At 35.8% G+C, this 18,583-nt stretch overlaps 1 protein-coding gene across 2 annotated transcripts in view; it reads right to left on the bottom strand.

Annotated features, from left to right (window-relative positions):
• The window catches only part of LOC150092794 (NADH-cytochrome b5 reductase 3-like), a 149,196-nt gene extending 130,613 nt beyond the window's left edge, over positions 1 to 18,583 (bottom strand). Inside the window, exons 1-2 of one of the 2 annotated variants that reach the window (XM_090414491.1) lie at positions 18,448 to 18,563; positions 2,108 to 2,172 (exon numbers count right to left, since the gene is read on the bottom strand). In XM_090414491.1, the coding sequence (XP_090270617.1) occupies positions 2,108 to 2,134 (27 nt within the window). In that variant the 5' untranslated portion in view covers positions 2,135 to 2,172; positions 18,448 to 18,563. Of the gene's footprint in view, positions 1 to 2,107; positions 2,173 to 18,447 lie in introns of both variants that reach the window. The other variant, XM_090414492.1, reaches the window with a different exon arrangement.

The raw sequence follows: 18,583 nt of genomic DNA, 5'->3' as shown, positions 1-18,583 counted from the left end.
ATTTATTGTGTGTGTTCACGTTTGCTTTTTTATACTGTACAGTACGTACTGTATTGTCAGCATGAATCACTGAATTTGAAATCAAATCAGATGCAGAAATTATAAATATGACGCTACAGAATGAATTAGAAGACAATGATGACGATAAAGAAGGTGACAGTTTTAATATGTGTATAGAAAAAGCAGAATGATAAGCCATTCCACAAAATTTTGTTGCTAATGCAGCTCTGAGAAGAAGCATTCGAAAAAAGTTTAGCTTCCAAGAAGCAAAAGAAAATCAGTGACTTTTTTTACAAAGAAGTAAAAAAAAAAACTTTTTTGTGTGTCATTATGTGAAACTTTATTTTGTGATGTGTACAAGAAAGTGATAATTTTTACGCAAATTAAGTTATGTAATGAACTATGCAATTTTATTAAATCAGAATCCTTAACAAAACAGATACATATAAAACTAAATTTTTTTACTAAAATAAACTTGTGTACCGTATTATTTTTTAAGTTTTACATTACAGTACTGTAGCTTTTTTCCATCAGTTACTTCATTTATTTACAGAATTAAATTTGATGTACCATTAGAATCTTATTATTTTTTTCTTAAACGCTAGTTATTATTGTCTCTTCGGGGAAAATTCGCTAATGAGAACTTTTCACTAATCCGAACGAGCACGGTTTTTATTAGTTCGGATTAGCGAGATACCACTGTATTCATTTAACTCAAACACAGCAGTGGATACTATAAATATATCTGAGTGCTATTCAATCACCCTGAAAAGAAAGTGAATAAAACATATGAAAAAATAATGTAAAATACTCTGCATTAAACACCAGACTCTGGAATTGTAACGAGGTCAGGTGAATGTCATGAGGATTTTCAACTACTCAAGCGTGGCGATTGTGAAAATTAGTTATCCCATAGCTTGTGTATCTGAGTAAAGTATATTTGCCACCCTGCAATTGTTACACTGATCCTTTCATTATGCAGTATGTGCCATATTGTCATTTGTCGAGTCTATGGTGAAAGAAATTTGTCAAGTACTAATCAATGCCCATTCATGTATGGCTTCAAGGATATCCACAGTGACTATATTCTGTCTATTTCAACCACCGCATAACATTAAAGAAATCTTAGATTCTGGAGCGTTTCTAAATACATGCCAATCCAGTTGGTTGCAAATACTATCAAAAGCATCTTGCTGTAGCTACTGAATTCTCATCACAGAAACTATAAATGAAATGCACATCTGCAAATTCCAAGTGTAAATTTTCCATTTTTCATAAGCATTCATTTCAACCAATACTAGCAAACTGCAGTATTGGTTGAAATGAATGCTAAACTATGCCAATGTTCCAAGAAGAATATGTAAATATATCAGAAATGTGCAGATATACACTTCATTTATGGTTTCTGTTATTTCTGTGATGAGAATTCAGAAGTGTTGTTGTTCTAGTTGGACATCTAGGCAAGACTAAATAAGAGTGAAATAAAATATTCTGTGATATCCTAATCATAATTAGAATTTTTAACAAGTAAAAACACTCTTACAAAATAATTAGAATCAGAATTATGAATGTTTTAATTATCATTTCACTCTACAGTTACTTCCTTAACATTTACCTACAACTCATTAATGGTTGAGAACTGGGAAAACTTTATTTACATCCTCAACTGCAAAATATCCCCCCCCCCAAAAGATCTACTATGACAAAACCTTTTGAATTACCTTACATATTTCCTGAATATTGTAATCATAGAAATTAAGTCCAGTTTCTTTTCTATTCCTCAATTCACCTAAGCTATTACTGAACAAATATAAAACTATAGAAATATTATAAAAGTTGAAGAACATAAAAATAGTAATTACACTTTGAAAAATTTTATTATAAAATGAAATTATTATCCTATTCAAGAGAATATCATTTCAATATAAATTTCTTATAAATAAAGTAGAAGCAGAAGATAAAATTTTTATATAAAAATATTAAATTGAAAAAATTTCAAATCACACAAAATGTATAGGATTTCCATAACATGCTATTTTTTTTTAATGTTTCAATACTGTTATGTTTAAACCATGCATGAAAATGTTTTGCAACAACCTGCATTTACCTTTCCCACATTGAAAGGAACAGCCATGATTATAAATTATTTCTTTAAGCTCATCTGTTACAAACCTAAAATCAGAAATAACAGTAATACAGATTAAAAGTTTATCAGAAGTTCACAATAAAATCAGTATGGATATTTGATTTTATTCAGCTACAAAGGACAGATCTGCACTTCTCCTAAGTTAGGGGAAAAACTGGAATTAAGATGGTCACATTCAAACTAGACCAAGTTTGAATGTGACCATCTTAATTCTCTCTCCATTCTCTCTGTTTTGATTCTCTCTCCATTCCTCTTTTTTAATGCCACAATGAATATCACAAAAGAATCACGTTTGAACGATAACTAGCTAAAGCAGTAATAACATAAACGATAACTAGCTAAAGCTGACAGAAATAAGGTTTGAGTGTTGGATTTAGTGATAACCTTATGAATTATTAATGATGATACTGAATGGTGAAAGTGATTATAAGATACTGACTAAAGTAGCAAGCATAAGAATATTTCACTCAAGAAGGAATTATTAGTTTGCACTTAAATGATTTGGTTTCTGGAGTCTGGAAAAACTGCTACCGAAGAGAGTGAAATTGAAGGTGCCAAATTAAGAAAACTAGAGCTATTAGCAGGAGAGGAAACTAAAGTGATGCACAAATGAATCAAGTCAGTGTGAGAATGAACAAAAAAAAAGGCTTAGGATAGTACTGCTAGCAGTAAATCAGAATGTGATAGTTAATATAAAGCATAAGAAAAGTTGTGGGCATAAGGACTACTTCATTTTATGTATATTCCATTGCATAAAGGAGGCTCCACGACTCTGTAACAAATTATCGACCAATCAACATATCTGGAGCCATTGTCAAAGAATTGGAGAAGTTGGTCAAGAGCAAAAGACAGAAACGGATAGATGGAAATGGGATACTGAATGGAGGGAAGCATGGTATTGTGAAGGGTAGATCATGCCTCAGTGACTTGCTCACATTTTATAATACAGTGACAGCTGAACTGAATAAGGGTAATGCAGTTTGCAGTGGTACTGCTGGACTTTGACAGGATACCACATGGAATTCTAATCAGTAAACTGCAGCACATGGGGATGGATATAGGGTTGGTGAGATGGACAGGAGGGACATCAGAGAATAGTTTATTGAGGAGTAGAGTTCAAAAGAAGGCCTGTGACTAGTGACTGCAGGGATCTGTTCTTGGACCACTGCTATTTAATTTGTTCATTAATGATATAGGAAAGGATCTGAGAGGAACTGTTCAGTTATTTGCCAATGATGCAAAGTTGGGTAGAGCAATAGTTAAGACAATATTTAATACATGATGTCAAAATTTTGCAGGATGATTTGGATAGATTGGCAAACTGGGCTAAGGAGAATTGATGTCAGTTTAATGTGGCAAAGTGTAAGGTTATGGGGTGAAAAGATTATCAGCAGTATACCACATTAGTGAAACCATACTTCAGGAAATTGACTTACATAGCAAAAGTGGCTAAAGCAGCTCATCAGATCACTCGGTTACTTGACAAGCAGGCTATTGTTCCTCTTTATCAAGCCTTGATAAGATCCCATCTTAAATGCTGCACACAGATCTGGATGCCAGGGTTTCTTGGTGATGAGGAGGTGGTAGAGAGGATCCAGTGGTGAGTGACCAAGATGGTAGCAGGTCTATGGAGTGAATCTTACGAGAACAGGTTGAAGTTTTGTGGGTTACAGAAACTGGCTGACAGGCAGAAAAGGGGTGATATGATTGAGACATTCAAATTACTGAGGAGTTTTTACAAGATTAATTCAGTGGAAATTTTTCAGAACAGGTGTGGTGGTGGTGGTGGGAGAACTAGGGTCATCCATGGAAACTGAGTAAGAGTGTAGTTAGTAAGGGTGTTAGAACTAGGTTTTTTTACTTGGAGAGTCATGAATGAGTGGAATAGGTTGCCAGAGTCTATTGTAGGCGCCATGACTGTGAATGAGTTCAAAGCAAAGTATGATAGATACTATGCAAATGGCGAATAGTTCTTGACATGATGTTTAGGGCCTCCCTCGATGAATCTAAGTACTCCTTGGAATTGCCTGTAATAATAATATTATTATTATTATATTATAATATAATATAAGAGTAATCATAATAGGAGGCTTTAATTATCCAAATATAGATTGGGTAGTAGTAGAATCTCATAAGAATGAAAATGCATTTATTGAGCTGTTGCAGGACAACTTCCTCAAGCAGCATGTGACAGAAGGAACTCTAGGTCAAAGAGTCTTAGATCTGATTATAGTGTCAGAGGGCATTTCAGTTAAAGACATAACTATTCTGCCTCCAGTTGGTGACAGTAACCATGCGGTACTCACTTGGGAAGTGACTAAGTTTATGAATGTTCCATTCAGAAAAGGTAACATGCTGAACTACAAAGCAGGAAATTATGACCAACTGAGGAGTATACTTAGTTCAGTGGAATGGGATCGGTTGCTGGATGGAAAGATTATTGACAGTGCATGGGAAGCATTTTAACAATACTTAAATGATGTGATATCAGAATGTGTACCAAGAGTTCGAAGAATAAATAGAGTAGGAGTCAAATGGATGTGTAATCTTATTAAGCAAGAGATTCATAAGAAAAGGAGGTTGTGGAAGGAATACCATTTGCATAAGGATGATGTCCGTTACAAACGTTATAAGCAGCAGGCTAGAATAGTCACAACTGTTGTACGAAAAGCAAAGTCTGATTATGAAAAGAAACTGGCTCTGTGTGCTAAAGACAACCCAAAAGAATTCTATCGATATGCTGCAAATAAAAGAAAGAACGAATATGAAAAAATAACTCTTCCAAATCCAGATGACATGAGGGTTACAGATACAAAAGAGGTTGTTCAGTTAATGAGTGCCCATTTTGTTAAAAGCTATCAACTTGGTGTACGCAACATTGAGTTCAATGTTATGCCTTCACTAGATGAAGAAATGCAGGTGTATGAGGACGAGGTATTAGAGCTGTTGCACGAATTGAATAAGAATTCAGCAATAGGGACTGATGGGATATCATCATGTGTGCTAAAAGAGTGTCCAGCTGAACTGGCTATTGATTTGACCAGGCTGTTTAATATGAGTCTCAGAACAGGGAAGATTCTGCAGGAATGTATGGTAATTCCATTGAACAAGGGTGGTGCAAAAACCGATTTATCCAACTATCGACCAATTAGTATCTCAGGAGTGGTGGTGAAGATTTTGGAAAAATTGGTTAGGGCCCGCATTCAGAAATGGGTTGACAGTGAATATCTACTTTGCAATGAATAACATGGGTTTACTAAGGGAAGGTCATGTTTTAGCAACTTGCTCACATTCTATAACAACGTTACCATTGAACTAGACAAGGGGAATGGATACACCATGATACTTTTGGATTTTGCTAAGGCTTTTGACAGACTGTTGCATAAATTGGAGAAAATGGGTTTGGGTTATACAATATTAGTATGGGGATAAGAGGATGGCTGGCTGACAGATATCAAAATGTGGTATATTGGGGATCTGAGCTTGCAAGGTTTAAGGTAACAAGTGGTGTACCACAAAGATCAGTGCTTGGTCCACTGTTATTCAATCTGTACATTAATGATATTGGGAAGGATTTGACAAGTGACATACAGTTATTTGCTGATGATGCAAAGATAGATAGGGTAATCAGGAATGCTGCTGATATGCAGTCTTTGCAGAATGATTTGAATAGGCTGGAATTGTGGGCATGGGAAAATGTGTGTCAGTTCAATGTCAGTAAATGTAAAAGTCATTCACTTCTGCATGATTAGATATCCAATGTCGTATTATGTTGGTGGGATTAGGCTAGAAGAAACTGATGAGGCTAGGGATCTTGGGATGTTAATAGTTAGGAAGTTGAAGTTCAGGGATCGTGTAGCGAAGATTGCAAATACAACTCAAAAGATAATTGCAATGCTGAAACGAACGTTCACATATAAAGATAAGGATGTTATTTTGCCCAAGACTTGGATAAGACCTCACTTGGGCTATTGTGCACAGGTCTGGTTCTCCTGGTTTCTGTTGTGATTCTGATATATTGGAGAGTACAAAGGAAAGTGTTAAAAATGATGTCAGGATTGTGGAATACCAATTATGAAGACAGATTGAGAATTTGTGGACTGCAGACACTAGCAAAAAGGGGAAAGAGGGGCAATATGATTGAGACTTACAAACTTCTGAAAGTGTCATACAGGATTTCAATTGATGGAATTTTTCAATTTATGGAGGGTGGGGAAAGAACGAGAGGGCATCCTTGGAAGCTGAGAATGAAGTCTGCCAAGAAAGGTGTGAGGGCTAGATTTTTCTCTCATAGGGTGGTGCGTGATTGGAATAGATTGCCATTGGATGTTGTGAGTGCAAGCGGTGTGAATGAATTCAAGAATAAGTATGACAGCTGGTGTGTGTAGTATTTGGCCTCCCTCAATGAGTCTCTGACTAGCTGGAGGTCTCTCTTAATAATAATAATAATTATTATTATTATATTATATTATTATAATAATATAATGCCAGAGAAGCATTCAAAATAAAGGGGAACATTTCTGGGAATGGTTAGTTCTAGACAAAAGTTACTGGAATCAGTTAGGATATATATACTTCTTTCAGGGAGGATGGAGAGAGAGAAAAGAATAAGGCAGGGGTATTGCTGATGAGAGCAGATTAATTACAGCCAAAAAACAGTAGGAGTTCAGCAGGTGGTCAGTGAATGCATTGTATCTGGGGCAATCAAGTATAAGACAGAGGGCAACAGGACAAAATATACAACTGGCTGAAATGGAATACAGAGGATGTGCAAGATACACATAGGCAAATAATTCAATGAATGGAGGACAAGTAACTATTGTGTGAGGACTTCAACTATGAGAACTAATGGAAAAAGAAAAGAACACATTAGCAGAATGAAATGGAATTTATGCAGTTACCAAGAAATAATTACCTGAAGCAGTACATGATGGAGTGTACCAGGATTTGTGAGAGTACTAGATAAAGTAATTGCATTAGGGGGGTTTTCTGTAACCAAGGTTACTAAATTACAAGATTAAATACTAGTGAGAGTGACAATTATCATCATCATCTATGGATATATCCATAGAGTCAGAAGACTCATTGTGGGAGGCCAATGCTAATCATTATTCACATAATACCTATCATACCTCTCTTTAAACTCCACTTTAGATCATTCATTTAAATGATTCCAATCATTTACCACTCTCCAAGCAAAAAATCTAGCCTGCAAACCTTTACCAAACCAGGTGCTCTTATATAACTTCTGGGGTAGGGAGGGAAGCCCCTAGCTCTCTTTCTGCTCATCATGTATTTAAAAATTTATTTCTGTCAATCTTACAGAACCACTACAGTAACAAATCCCCCCCCTCTATTCTGCCTGTCAATTAGACTTTGCAACTCGCATACCTTCAATCTATCCTCATTGAGAGCATTCCACAGACATGTTACAAGCTTGGTCACTCGTTTCTGGATCCTTTCCACCAACTTTTCATCCCCAAGGAATTTAACTGACCAAATCTGTGCACAGCATTTGAGACACAGCCATATCACAGCCTTATAAAGAGGGATAATAACTTCTTTATCTCTACTTGTCAATAATCCTTTCAGCTATTTTGCTAACTTTTGCAATGTGCCCTCTGAACTTCAACTCTGTCCACCATCATCACCCAAATCCCTGGCCTAATCAATTTCCTGTAATACCAACATAATAATTACAAAATATGTAATATTTTCATCCCAAAGTGCATAATTTTGTATTTTGTAACATGAAATTGACAATCATCATCATATGGTCCTAGTACAGAGCCTTTAGGCACTCCATAATCACCCGCATTCTCCTAGATTCCACTTCACCATATACTACACTCTAGTGTAGTCTGTGATCCACTTCCAATCCCAGCCACTAACTTCATATTGATTACCAATTGCTCCAATGTATGCAATAGTTTTCAGTGTGGTATTCTGTAAAATGCCTCTGCAAAGCATTTTTCATATGGTGTCAATGCACATAATCTAATTCTGCAGTCACTAAATAAAATGTGAGTAAATTACTAAGGCAGGACATGCCCTTCATAAAGCCATGTTGCTCACTACAGAGTATCATATTTCTATCCAGCCTTTCCTGAATTCTACCTTTAACCAACTTTCCCAATACCTTAATCACCACCTTTGAGATAGTAACTAATCTGTACGAGATGTAGCCACCTTTATGTAACAGAACTATCTTTCTTTCCACTCCACTGGAACCTTGGCAGAGCTGACACAGAGTAAGCATCTTTGTCAGTGGCACTGCCCATTCTCTTGCACATTCTCGTAGCATGAGCCAACATGACAACCAATCCAGTAATTGTATTCACATTGACATTAATATGCTGAGAACCTCAGTTCTCACATCAGTCTCTGTCACATAAGCAGGTTCAAATCTTCACTTGGATGATACAACTTGCAACAATTTATAAATTTATCTTACCATAATCATTATTCCTCTTTCTTGCTACATAGCAAAAAATGTCTCGTAGCATGAGCCAACATGACAACCAATCCTATTATTGTATTCACATTGACATTAATATGCTGAAAACCTCCAGTTCATCTACTTCAGTTCTCACATCAGTTCAATGGCAGCTTGTACATAAGCACTGTGACACTGCAGCACCCCCAAGGAAAAACTGAAAAAATTAAATTTTGTTTGTGTTTATAAATAATAACAATGCTGACAACATTATATAAATGCAATACAACATGTTAAAGGTTGCAGCTTATGTTTCAACACTGAATAGTTAATAATTGGAATTGTTCTATTAATGCTTTAGATTACGAAACAAATGCACTGCGATCTCACGCAGTGTCGGAATTATCACGTTCGGCCAATTGCAGCTAAACTCGCCAATATTCATTTGCACTTGTCACTGCACATAACAAGTGATTCCAATACGGCTCATCGAGCAGTGTCGCTACAGATAAATTGTATGCTTGTGCACATTATTTTTGTGTATAAAACTTTTATTATTGGTGTGTGTTTGTGGTGAGGGCGAAATATTTTTAATAAAGCAATTTTTAATATGTAAATTTATTTATTAATAAATTGGTTACTGATTAGGAAAAAATGAATTATTTTTCTTATTTACATGCAGCACTTGAAATTTTCACTGGCTGCCACTGCATCAGTTTCTGTCACATAAGCAAGTTCCAAATCTTCACTTGAATGATAAAACTTGCAAAATTATCACTTAGAAACTCAGCTGTTTCTTTTGCTTCTGTCACTTTTCTACTATCAACAATCAATAAATTTATCATTCCATAATAATTATTCCTCTTTCTTGCTACATAGCAAAAAACTCTAGGATTTCCTTCTTTCTGCTTAGCTAAATTTCTCTCATAATCTGATTTAGTCCTCCTTACCAGACTAGGTCATCCACCTTGCCTGTGATTTATATTGCTGATGTGCATGTTGGCTACCTTTTTATTTATATTCCCTGCACAATATTTTATTTTTTTTTTTTGCAGCTCTGCTTTATACTGCTACTCATTTATTTAACCCCTGCTCAGTTTATCCTCTTAACCCTGGATATGCAGCGGGATACTGCTTCCAATGAATAATCCCTTACCACTTCCAATGCACTACTGACATTCTTTCCTTGTAGCTTTTTATACCATATTACTACTCAAAGATTCCTCCTAAGTTTGTCATAATCAATACCTTTCATGATAAAGTTTTATGTATTAAACAACACCAAGAGGAGAAGAATATATTTATTAAACTTACTAATATTTCACTAGTTTTCCAACCAAAGCATCATCAGAGCACAATTATAATTGTGGTAAGCACACAGCGCTAAACTACATAATTGAGGAAAGTAATTTACATTGTAACTGACAGCAGAACTAATGTCCTTACATGGTGACCTATATAGGTTGGATACAGAGGACATCATGTAATAACATTAGTTCTGTTGCCAGTTACAATGTAAATTATTTTCCTCAATTATGTACTTTAGTGCTGTGTGTTTATCACAATTATCACTGTACTCTGATGATACTGGTTAGAAAATCAGTGAAATATTAGTAAGTTTAAATATATTCTTCCCTTGGTATTGTTTATACCATAAAACATTATTATGAATCATCAACATCACCACCACAGACTTTCTATATGTAATCAATAGCTTTGTAGTTTCTTGTCCCCATAAACTCTTTGACTGTGGCTCAGAATGGCAAAATCAGACTAAGAGAAATTCGGCAAAGCAAGAAAGAAAGAAAGAAAGAAATGATAACTAATGAATGAGGTTTAACAGTTGAACTATTGCAAGGGGCAATAGCTGAAGTGTTAAGTGATCACTTTGCAAAGGTATATCATCTGGGTGGAAATAATGCGATAAATGATGTGACAGAAACTAATGTGAGAATGGAGGTGTGCTTAGGATATATTATGAAATTGCATGTGAATACAACCACGAGACAGATGGTATATCAGACCATGTGTTACAACAAGGTGCTGGCAGTGCCCCTAACCATGCTGTTTAATTTTAAAACTCAGCTTTTGCAGAGTCCCAACAGAACTCTTGGAGTGAAAAGAGAGAGAGAGAGAGAGTAAATTGTTTCCATTACATACAGGATGGAGGGGAGACTCCAAATCAGAGGTGGCAATTACAGACTGAATTCAGGATTCAGTGGTTAGAAATATGAAATTTTTATAATAAATTTAGTTTAATCCTTAATCCAAGTGTGAGCAAACAAAGTTTGCACCTGAAGTATCTTCAGGACTAGGGTAAGGTGGTACAACACCAGGGCAACTCGTTGCAAATGAGTTGCCCTGGTGTTGTACCACCTTACCCTAGTCCTGAAGATACTTCAGGTGCAAACTTTGTTTGCTCACACTTGGATTAAGGATTAAACTAAATTTATTATACTCTAACCAAGTGAAAAATAAACTTTCAATCATCAAAAAAAAAAAAAAATGAAATTTTATTAGAGCCACTGTTGTTTGTTGATTAACTTGCTTGTGAATGAATAACAAAAATGGTGTGAGTGAAATAACAAATTTTTTGCTGATGGTGTTGAATTGAAGAAGGCAACAGTTCAACAAAAGTCTACAAGACCATAGTGGATGATTTAAACAGATCAGCAGCACAGGAAAGAGATAATGGTTGCCAGTTCAGTGAAGCAAAATGTAAGGTCATGCATTCTAAGCTGAAAAAATTATAAGGTGTGCATTGGACTACTGCAAGAAATGAACATGGATAGAGGTTTTGGTGTGATGATATATAAGAAATTGAAGCTCAGGAAACATTTTGCAAAACAGCACACACAGTCAAATGTTAAAGAACAGCAACAAGTAGAGTCATGGAAGTTATTACAGGTAATCCTCATATAGCACGGTACTTGCACAATGCGGTTTCGATATAACACGGTCTACAAATTGTAGTAACCCTTTATCTTTTCATTTGTTTTTCCCCGTGCGACTTGAAAATCAAATTTTATCTTCGTTAAATTTGAGTCTGGCCATATCGCGCATGTAGTTATAAGTAGCGAATTTATATTAGGCGAAATACCCTTAAGCATGCATCAATTGTTTACTGTATAAAGTGTTTATTGTTGAAAATTGTCTTCATTTTCTGCCAGGAAAGCATATTAAAATCATAAGTATGTTACTCTCAAGCTGAGCACTTTATTTTCTAGTGAGTTGCATACATAAGTAATATGTAATTCTTTTTTATGAAAAAAAAATTTTTTTATAGTAATAGCCACAAACTTCAACGAAAGGAAAAAACCAACATTGAAAAGAAAATTCATTTCTCTCAAAGAAAAAATTAAAATCATGGATTGGTTGAAAAATGGAGAAAAACCAGTTGTTGCAAGGACTTTGAATTTAAATGAATCAACAATTCGAACAATCAAACAAAATGAACATAAAATCCTATAAAGTGTTTATTATTGGTTCAACGATAAGTGCAAAGCGAGTTGCTCATGTAAGTGATATTCTAATGGGAAAAAATGGAGAAATCTCTAATGATTTGGATAGAAGATTGCACTCAAAGAAAATTCCTTTGGATGGGAATTTTATTAAACAAAAAGCTCTCAAAGTTTGTAAGCATTTATAGTGCAGACCAGATGAATCCGGGTTATATTGGGAAAAAAAAAATGCAAAAACGCACCTATATTTCGAAAATTGAAAGCTCAGCTCCTGGATTCAAAGTTTCCAAAGATAGAATTACTCTACTGTTTTGTAGTAATGCATCAAGTGATTACATGACAAACCAATGTTTATTAACTGCTCCTCACATCCTCGTGCTATGAAAGATTAAAATATGCACTTTATTTTATTTTGCCTAAAACATTTATGCATCATGTGCAATGAAGTTTACGCATTGTGTGAATAACTGATAGTATGGCATTACTCTTACGCATTAAGGAAACTGGATCTGCATGTGCATGATGATTATAAGCTGCTATATTGATGGTTATGTTTATGCATGGCAGTTTATAATACCATACATAAAAATGCTGAAATGAAAACGCAAGTTTTAAAATTTTCAGTTTGAATTTAAGAAAATCTAGAGATTCAGATCTGGATTGACTGGCAATTATGGCCACAGCAGTGAAGGCCTGTGAGATCCAGATTTGAGTGCCATTGTTCTGACAAAGCATGTTTATTTAAGCATAAGCATCATTATATCATTATTCCTAAATAAGTTTTGCATTATAGGTATAAATCACTGTTTAATGCTCTTAAACTATTACATATCAGTCCACTTGATTGGCAGTAATGAGATTGATCCATTGTTCCATCTCCAATTGTTTACAAAATAATATAGTCATGTAGGCATACTTTTCCAGATTTTTTTTTTTTTAAAGTCTCATGATTTTAATGATTTACTAGAAGTGTTCCCACATCTGAAAACTACATATGTTTGGTATATGTATATACATAGTCACCAGTGGTATTATTATTATTTTATTATTATTATAGGTATCTCCATGGAGTCAGCAGACTCATCGTGGGAGACCCAAACTAGCAAAACAATATCTGTCATATCTCTTCTTGAATTCATTTACAGACGAAGAGTACAACTAAGTCAGGCAATGAATTCCACTCATTCACCACCCTCCAAGCAAAAAACCTTGTTCTGACACCTTTGTTAACCACACTCTTCTTTAATTTCCAAAGATGACCTCTTGTTCTTCCATCACTATCACACAGCTGAAACATTTCCCCTGCATCAATCCTATAAAAACCTTTTAGTAATTTGAATGTTTCTATCATATCCCCTCTTCTTCGCCTATCAACCAATCTCTGCAATCCACAAGCTCTCAATCTATCAATGTAGGGAGCATTTTTTATATCACTCACCAACTTGGTCACTCTTCTCTGAACCATCTCCAAGGAATCCAGGTGACCAGACCTGAGCACAGTAATCCAAATGTGGAAGTATCAATGCTTTATAAAGGGGAATAATAACCTCTTTATCTCTGGATGTCAGTGTGTTCCTCAACAACCAAGTAATCCTATGTGCAATCTTGGACACCTTAGCAATGTGTCCTCTGAACTTCATCTCCCTATCTACCAATACCCCTAAGTCCCTAGCCTCATCAATCTCTTGGAGTACCTTTCCATAGATGTAGTACACAGCTGGTAATCTTTTAATCCCAAAATGCATGACTTTACACTTTTCCACATTGAACTGACATCCATTATCTTTTGCCCATTTTACCAGCTTATTTAAATCCTCCTGCAAACTTTCAACATCAGCTTGATTTTTTATTGCACTACACAACTTTGCATCATCAGCAAGCAACTGAACATCTCCCTTTAAGCCATTTCCTATATCATTTATATACAAATTAAACAACATTGGCCCAAGCACAGAGCCCTGAGGCACACCACTGGTCATCTGCCTCATTCTGGACTCGGCTCCTCCATACACCACCTTATGGTATCTCTCCCTGAGCCATTCTCCTATCCATATCACCAATTTAATATCCATTCCCATCTGCGCAAATTTGCATAACAGTGTTCTATGGGGTATCCTGTCAAAAGCCTTAGCAAAATCCAGAAGTACCACTGTGTAGCCAGTTCCTTTGTCAACTCAGATGTTATTCTATTATGAATAGTTAATAGCTCTTGCTAAGGCAGGATCTACCAAACCATGTTGGCCTCTATAGAGTATCATATCCTGATCCACCCATTCTTGAATTTTGTCTTTAACCAACTTTTCCAATACTTTTATCACTACTCCTGAGATGGTGATTGGTCTGTAATTAAATACCGCAGTTTTAGAGCCACCCTTATGCAAAGGAACCACTTTGCCTAACTTCCACTCCCTAGGGACCATACCAGAGTTCAAACTTAAATTAAATATCCAAGTAAGAGGGGGTTGACAATTCATTTGCACATTCACCCGAGCTGATATTCCATCTAAGCCTACAGCAGTGTTTGCATTTAAATTTTGCAATATATTTAATACCTCTATAATTCTTTAGCTTCAATTCTCACATTAGGTATTGCTACAGGTATAGAGATATCCTCACTTGGGTGATAGCCTTTTGAAAAGTGATCACTCAGTAACTCGACTATTACATCTGATTTTGTCACCTCAATACCATCAACACCCACTAAAGTTATCCTTCTGAAGTCATTCTTCCTCTTACTTGCCGCATAGCGGAAGAACTCTTTGGGATTACCCTTGATCTCTTTGGCTAAGGTCTTCTCATAATCTGATTTAGCTTTTCTTACTATGCTGGTAACCTTCCTAGCTTGAGCCTTGTACTGCTCATGGGTGTCCTGATCGCCTTTCTCCTTGTAAATTCTCCATAACATTTTCTTTTTTTGCGGATCAAGCTTGATACTACTGCTCATCCATCTAATGCCTGCCTTGTTTGACCTCCTGACCATGGGGACACAATCTGATATTGCTTTCCTCAGATACCCGCTGATTTTATCCCAAGCACTGCTAACATCTTTCCCTTGCAATATGTTCTGCATGGGATGGCTGCAAGCTCACTTTGAAGCTTGTTATAATTGCCTAACCTGTAGTTCCATATATATCCCTTCTTAACAGAAAAATCCACAGACTTTGCAACCTCCCAAGTCAATATCACATGATCGCTTTCACCAATTGGAGGTAACGAGGACACCTTACTTATGCATATAACCTCTGAACCAATAACCAGGTCCAACACTCTCACACCATGTGTCCCTTCAGTTATGTGCTGTTTCAAGTAATTATCTCGTAGAAGATGTATGAACTCCATTTCCTTTTTGCTAAGTGATATTTCCTCCTTCCAATTGATATCACCATAATTAAAATCCCCCATAATAATCACTAAGCCTTCACTCACTGCACTAATTTGCTGATGCATGAATTCAATATCTCCCCCTGTACTCCCTGGTCTATAGAGCAGCATCCAACTGTATATTTGATTGCACTGGTCACTATTTCGCACCAGACCGCCTCAAATGAACTCTCATTCACATGTCTAACATCTTGATATACTACTTTTTTTGGCTGCAACACATCAGCTATCATCAACAGTACTCCTCCTCCTGTTCCATCTTCTCTATCCTCCCTGAAAATACTGTACCCATCACATTCAATTCCAGTGACCACATCTTCTGCTGACAGCCAAGTTTCACTAATGCCTACAACTTTTGGTGAGATTTCACTGACTAATGCCAAAAATTCTTCTCTCTTATTTCGAATGCTTCTAGCATTGGTATACAAAAATTGCAGATTCCCTCTAGATCTTGTATCGGCTTTAGAACTGATGTATAAGTCACTAACTTCCGTAGTCCTATGCCGATTTCTATCCCCTCTCTTCTGCAATTTATTCTGCATATAAGGATCAATAAATATACAATCAGTGCTAAAGTTTCTCTCTCTTACACTCAACCTTTTCAATATTAGTTTCCCTGCCCAATAACTTCAACTTGTTCAGAAAACAATAACTTCTTCAATCGCTTATGTCCTTCCATGTTAAGATGCAGTCCATCTCTAGCATACAACTGCCTTTTTCCTTCAAACACACTCCAAACATCAACAAATTCCAGACCTCTTTTTTTGCACATTCTTGCAATCATATCATTCATTATCATTTGCTCATCTACTTAACTCGTAATTGTCAAAACAAGGCAGCACACACACGCGCTATCCTCCCATTGACACTTTTCCTCTTCACAATATCTAATAATGTTCTTAAATCTTTTCCTACCCGATTTATACTACCTCTCAGGTCATTCGTACCCACCATAACTATCATCTTGTTTGCTTCATGCCCTCTCTTTATTGCTAAAGCCACTCTTTCTATTGTCCCATCAGCCAAGCACTCCTCATGCATACCACTCTCCATATCCTTAATCATAGAATCACCATATATCTTACCACTCTTAACTTCATTCAAGTCCACACTCATGGACTCATTCTCTACGCTATTCAGCATGACTCTCCCAGCTTCATTACTCAACGCTCTATTACTTACCCCCCCCCCACTCTCACTACATCTCGTTTCTTCTAGGCCACTTGTGGTTTTATTTTGTTGACTCCCAATCACTCCCATACTATTTATTACTGCATCATTCACCAAAGACTCACCCATATGTAATCCTGTTCTAGTTACTTCAGCTAAAGTAATCTCTATAGTCCTAATTTCTCTGTTTAACACATTAAACTCAGCTTTAACTTCCAGTATCTCCTTACCGAGCACTTCCACATGAAGAAGATGAAGGTCATTTTTCATTTTCATAAACTCCTGCCGAAGTTCTTCCACTACGATCCCAATGTCAGCTTCCATTCCTAAACGCTCCAGCCTATCCCGACACTTCTCACATATTGCTAAAGCTTTTGCCACCCAGGGTAGTCGCTGAATTTTCTGCCCCTCTTAATACACACCAAAAATGCTACAAAAAGTCAAAACGATGTATAGAGGTTCAAAATGCCGTCCGTTGCAGACCACCCCCTCCACATCCCCCTAGCTATGCCACTGATAGTCACAATCTTTTGGGTATTCCAAGAATAACAGATATATATAGATTTTCATCTGGTACAATTCCCATGTGATCTTGTTAGTCTTTCGACTAACAAGATCAGAACAGATCTGATATATAAGTTAAATGCAAAACACCATTTTCGAATACGTTTATAGGTAGACTAGTAAGATTTCCTCAAATTCCCATACATCTTTAATGCATCAGTGATTAATTTATACCTCACAGCCTTCTTTAAGTGCAAAAAAGAACTTTACACAAATATATTTTGGCCCAGGTATAACAATAATGTATTTACCATATCATTTAAGTAAAACTGCAATGATCCATTCACAAAATGCTAAATTTATTTCACCTTCAACCCAAGGACTTCCTGAAGCTGTTGAAACATTCTATGAAATCTCTCTCTCTCTCTCTCGAACTGATACACTATTAATTTGATTTTGACCTGTAGCAGCACTATAAAAGCCACATTTGAAAAAAATATGATTTTTTTAACTAAATGTTCTGAAGAAATAACATTTAATACTTTCTATACGCATTATGTAATTCTTCATAAACTAATAATACTTTACTTTTTGAAGGCATTTTTTAAAAATGATTATCAGTGTCATCTTCCATCAAATATCCTAATATGTGGCCCTTTAGCCCAACAAGGGAAGAGAGAGAGAAACAGAAGTAGCTGATGAGTTTTTAATATTTTATTAAAATTACCATGCATAAAATTAACGGAGGCACTTTTTTTTTTTTTAACGAAATTTCAAATTGTGCTAGCCAGAGAAAGTAAGGTACGTTGCCGTATGACATAGCAGGTATATCAAGGGTTGTAGTAAGGCCTCCTGGGGATTTTAAAAACCACAGTAGTCGACAATTTTCGTATCGGTTCTACAGTGGTTCATAATTTTCCTGTATGTTGAGTAACACATATTTTTCCTCATATGCGCAAGGTCAGTTGCATATTGTTGTTAAGAAATTTAAGGAAACGCTAGTGATCATGAGAACATTACGAAATTTTCATAGCACATAAAAAATAAAAAAATCCACTTATTTATATTATCGCTCAATTGAGATAAAGTGATGACCAATAACTTGTTCAGGAAAATTTATCATACACAGAGACGATATGAATTCAAATTTCACAAGTGAAAATAAGCAAGGGACTTGCCAAATATTCTGGAGCAATTGAATAAGACGTTAACTAAAAAAAAAAAAAAAAAATCCACTTTTATCGCTCAGCTGAGATAAAGTGATGACCAATAATCTGTCTAGGGAAATGTATCATACACAGAGACAATATTAATTCAAATTTTCAAGTGAAAATAAGCAATGGACTTGCCAAGTATTCTGGAGCCATGGTATAAGACGTTAACTTTATGCAGCAAAGATCTCTAAATAGACGTCTTATCAACACAAGCACGTGATGAATAATCTCCACAGGTATAACAGGTACAGCACGCACCTCTCAAACTGAC

The sequence above is a fragment of the Typopeltis vanoorti genome, chromosome 25 (assembly GCF_054136105.1).
Source record: "Typopeltis vanoorti isolate ZY-2024b chromosome 25, IOZ_Tvanoo_1.0, whole genome shotgun sequence".
Taxonomy (NCBI): Eukaryota; Metazoa; Arthropoda; class Arachnida; order Uropygi; family Thelyphonidae; genus Typopeltis; species Typopeltis vanoorti.
Note: the sequence above shows the minus strand (reverse complement) of the source record. Positions and strands in the feature narration are given on the sequence as shown.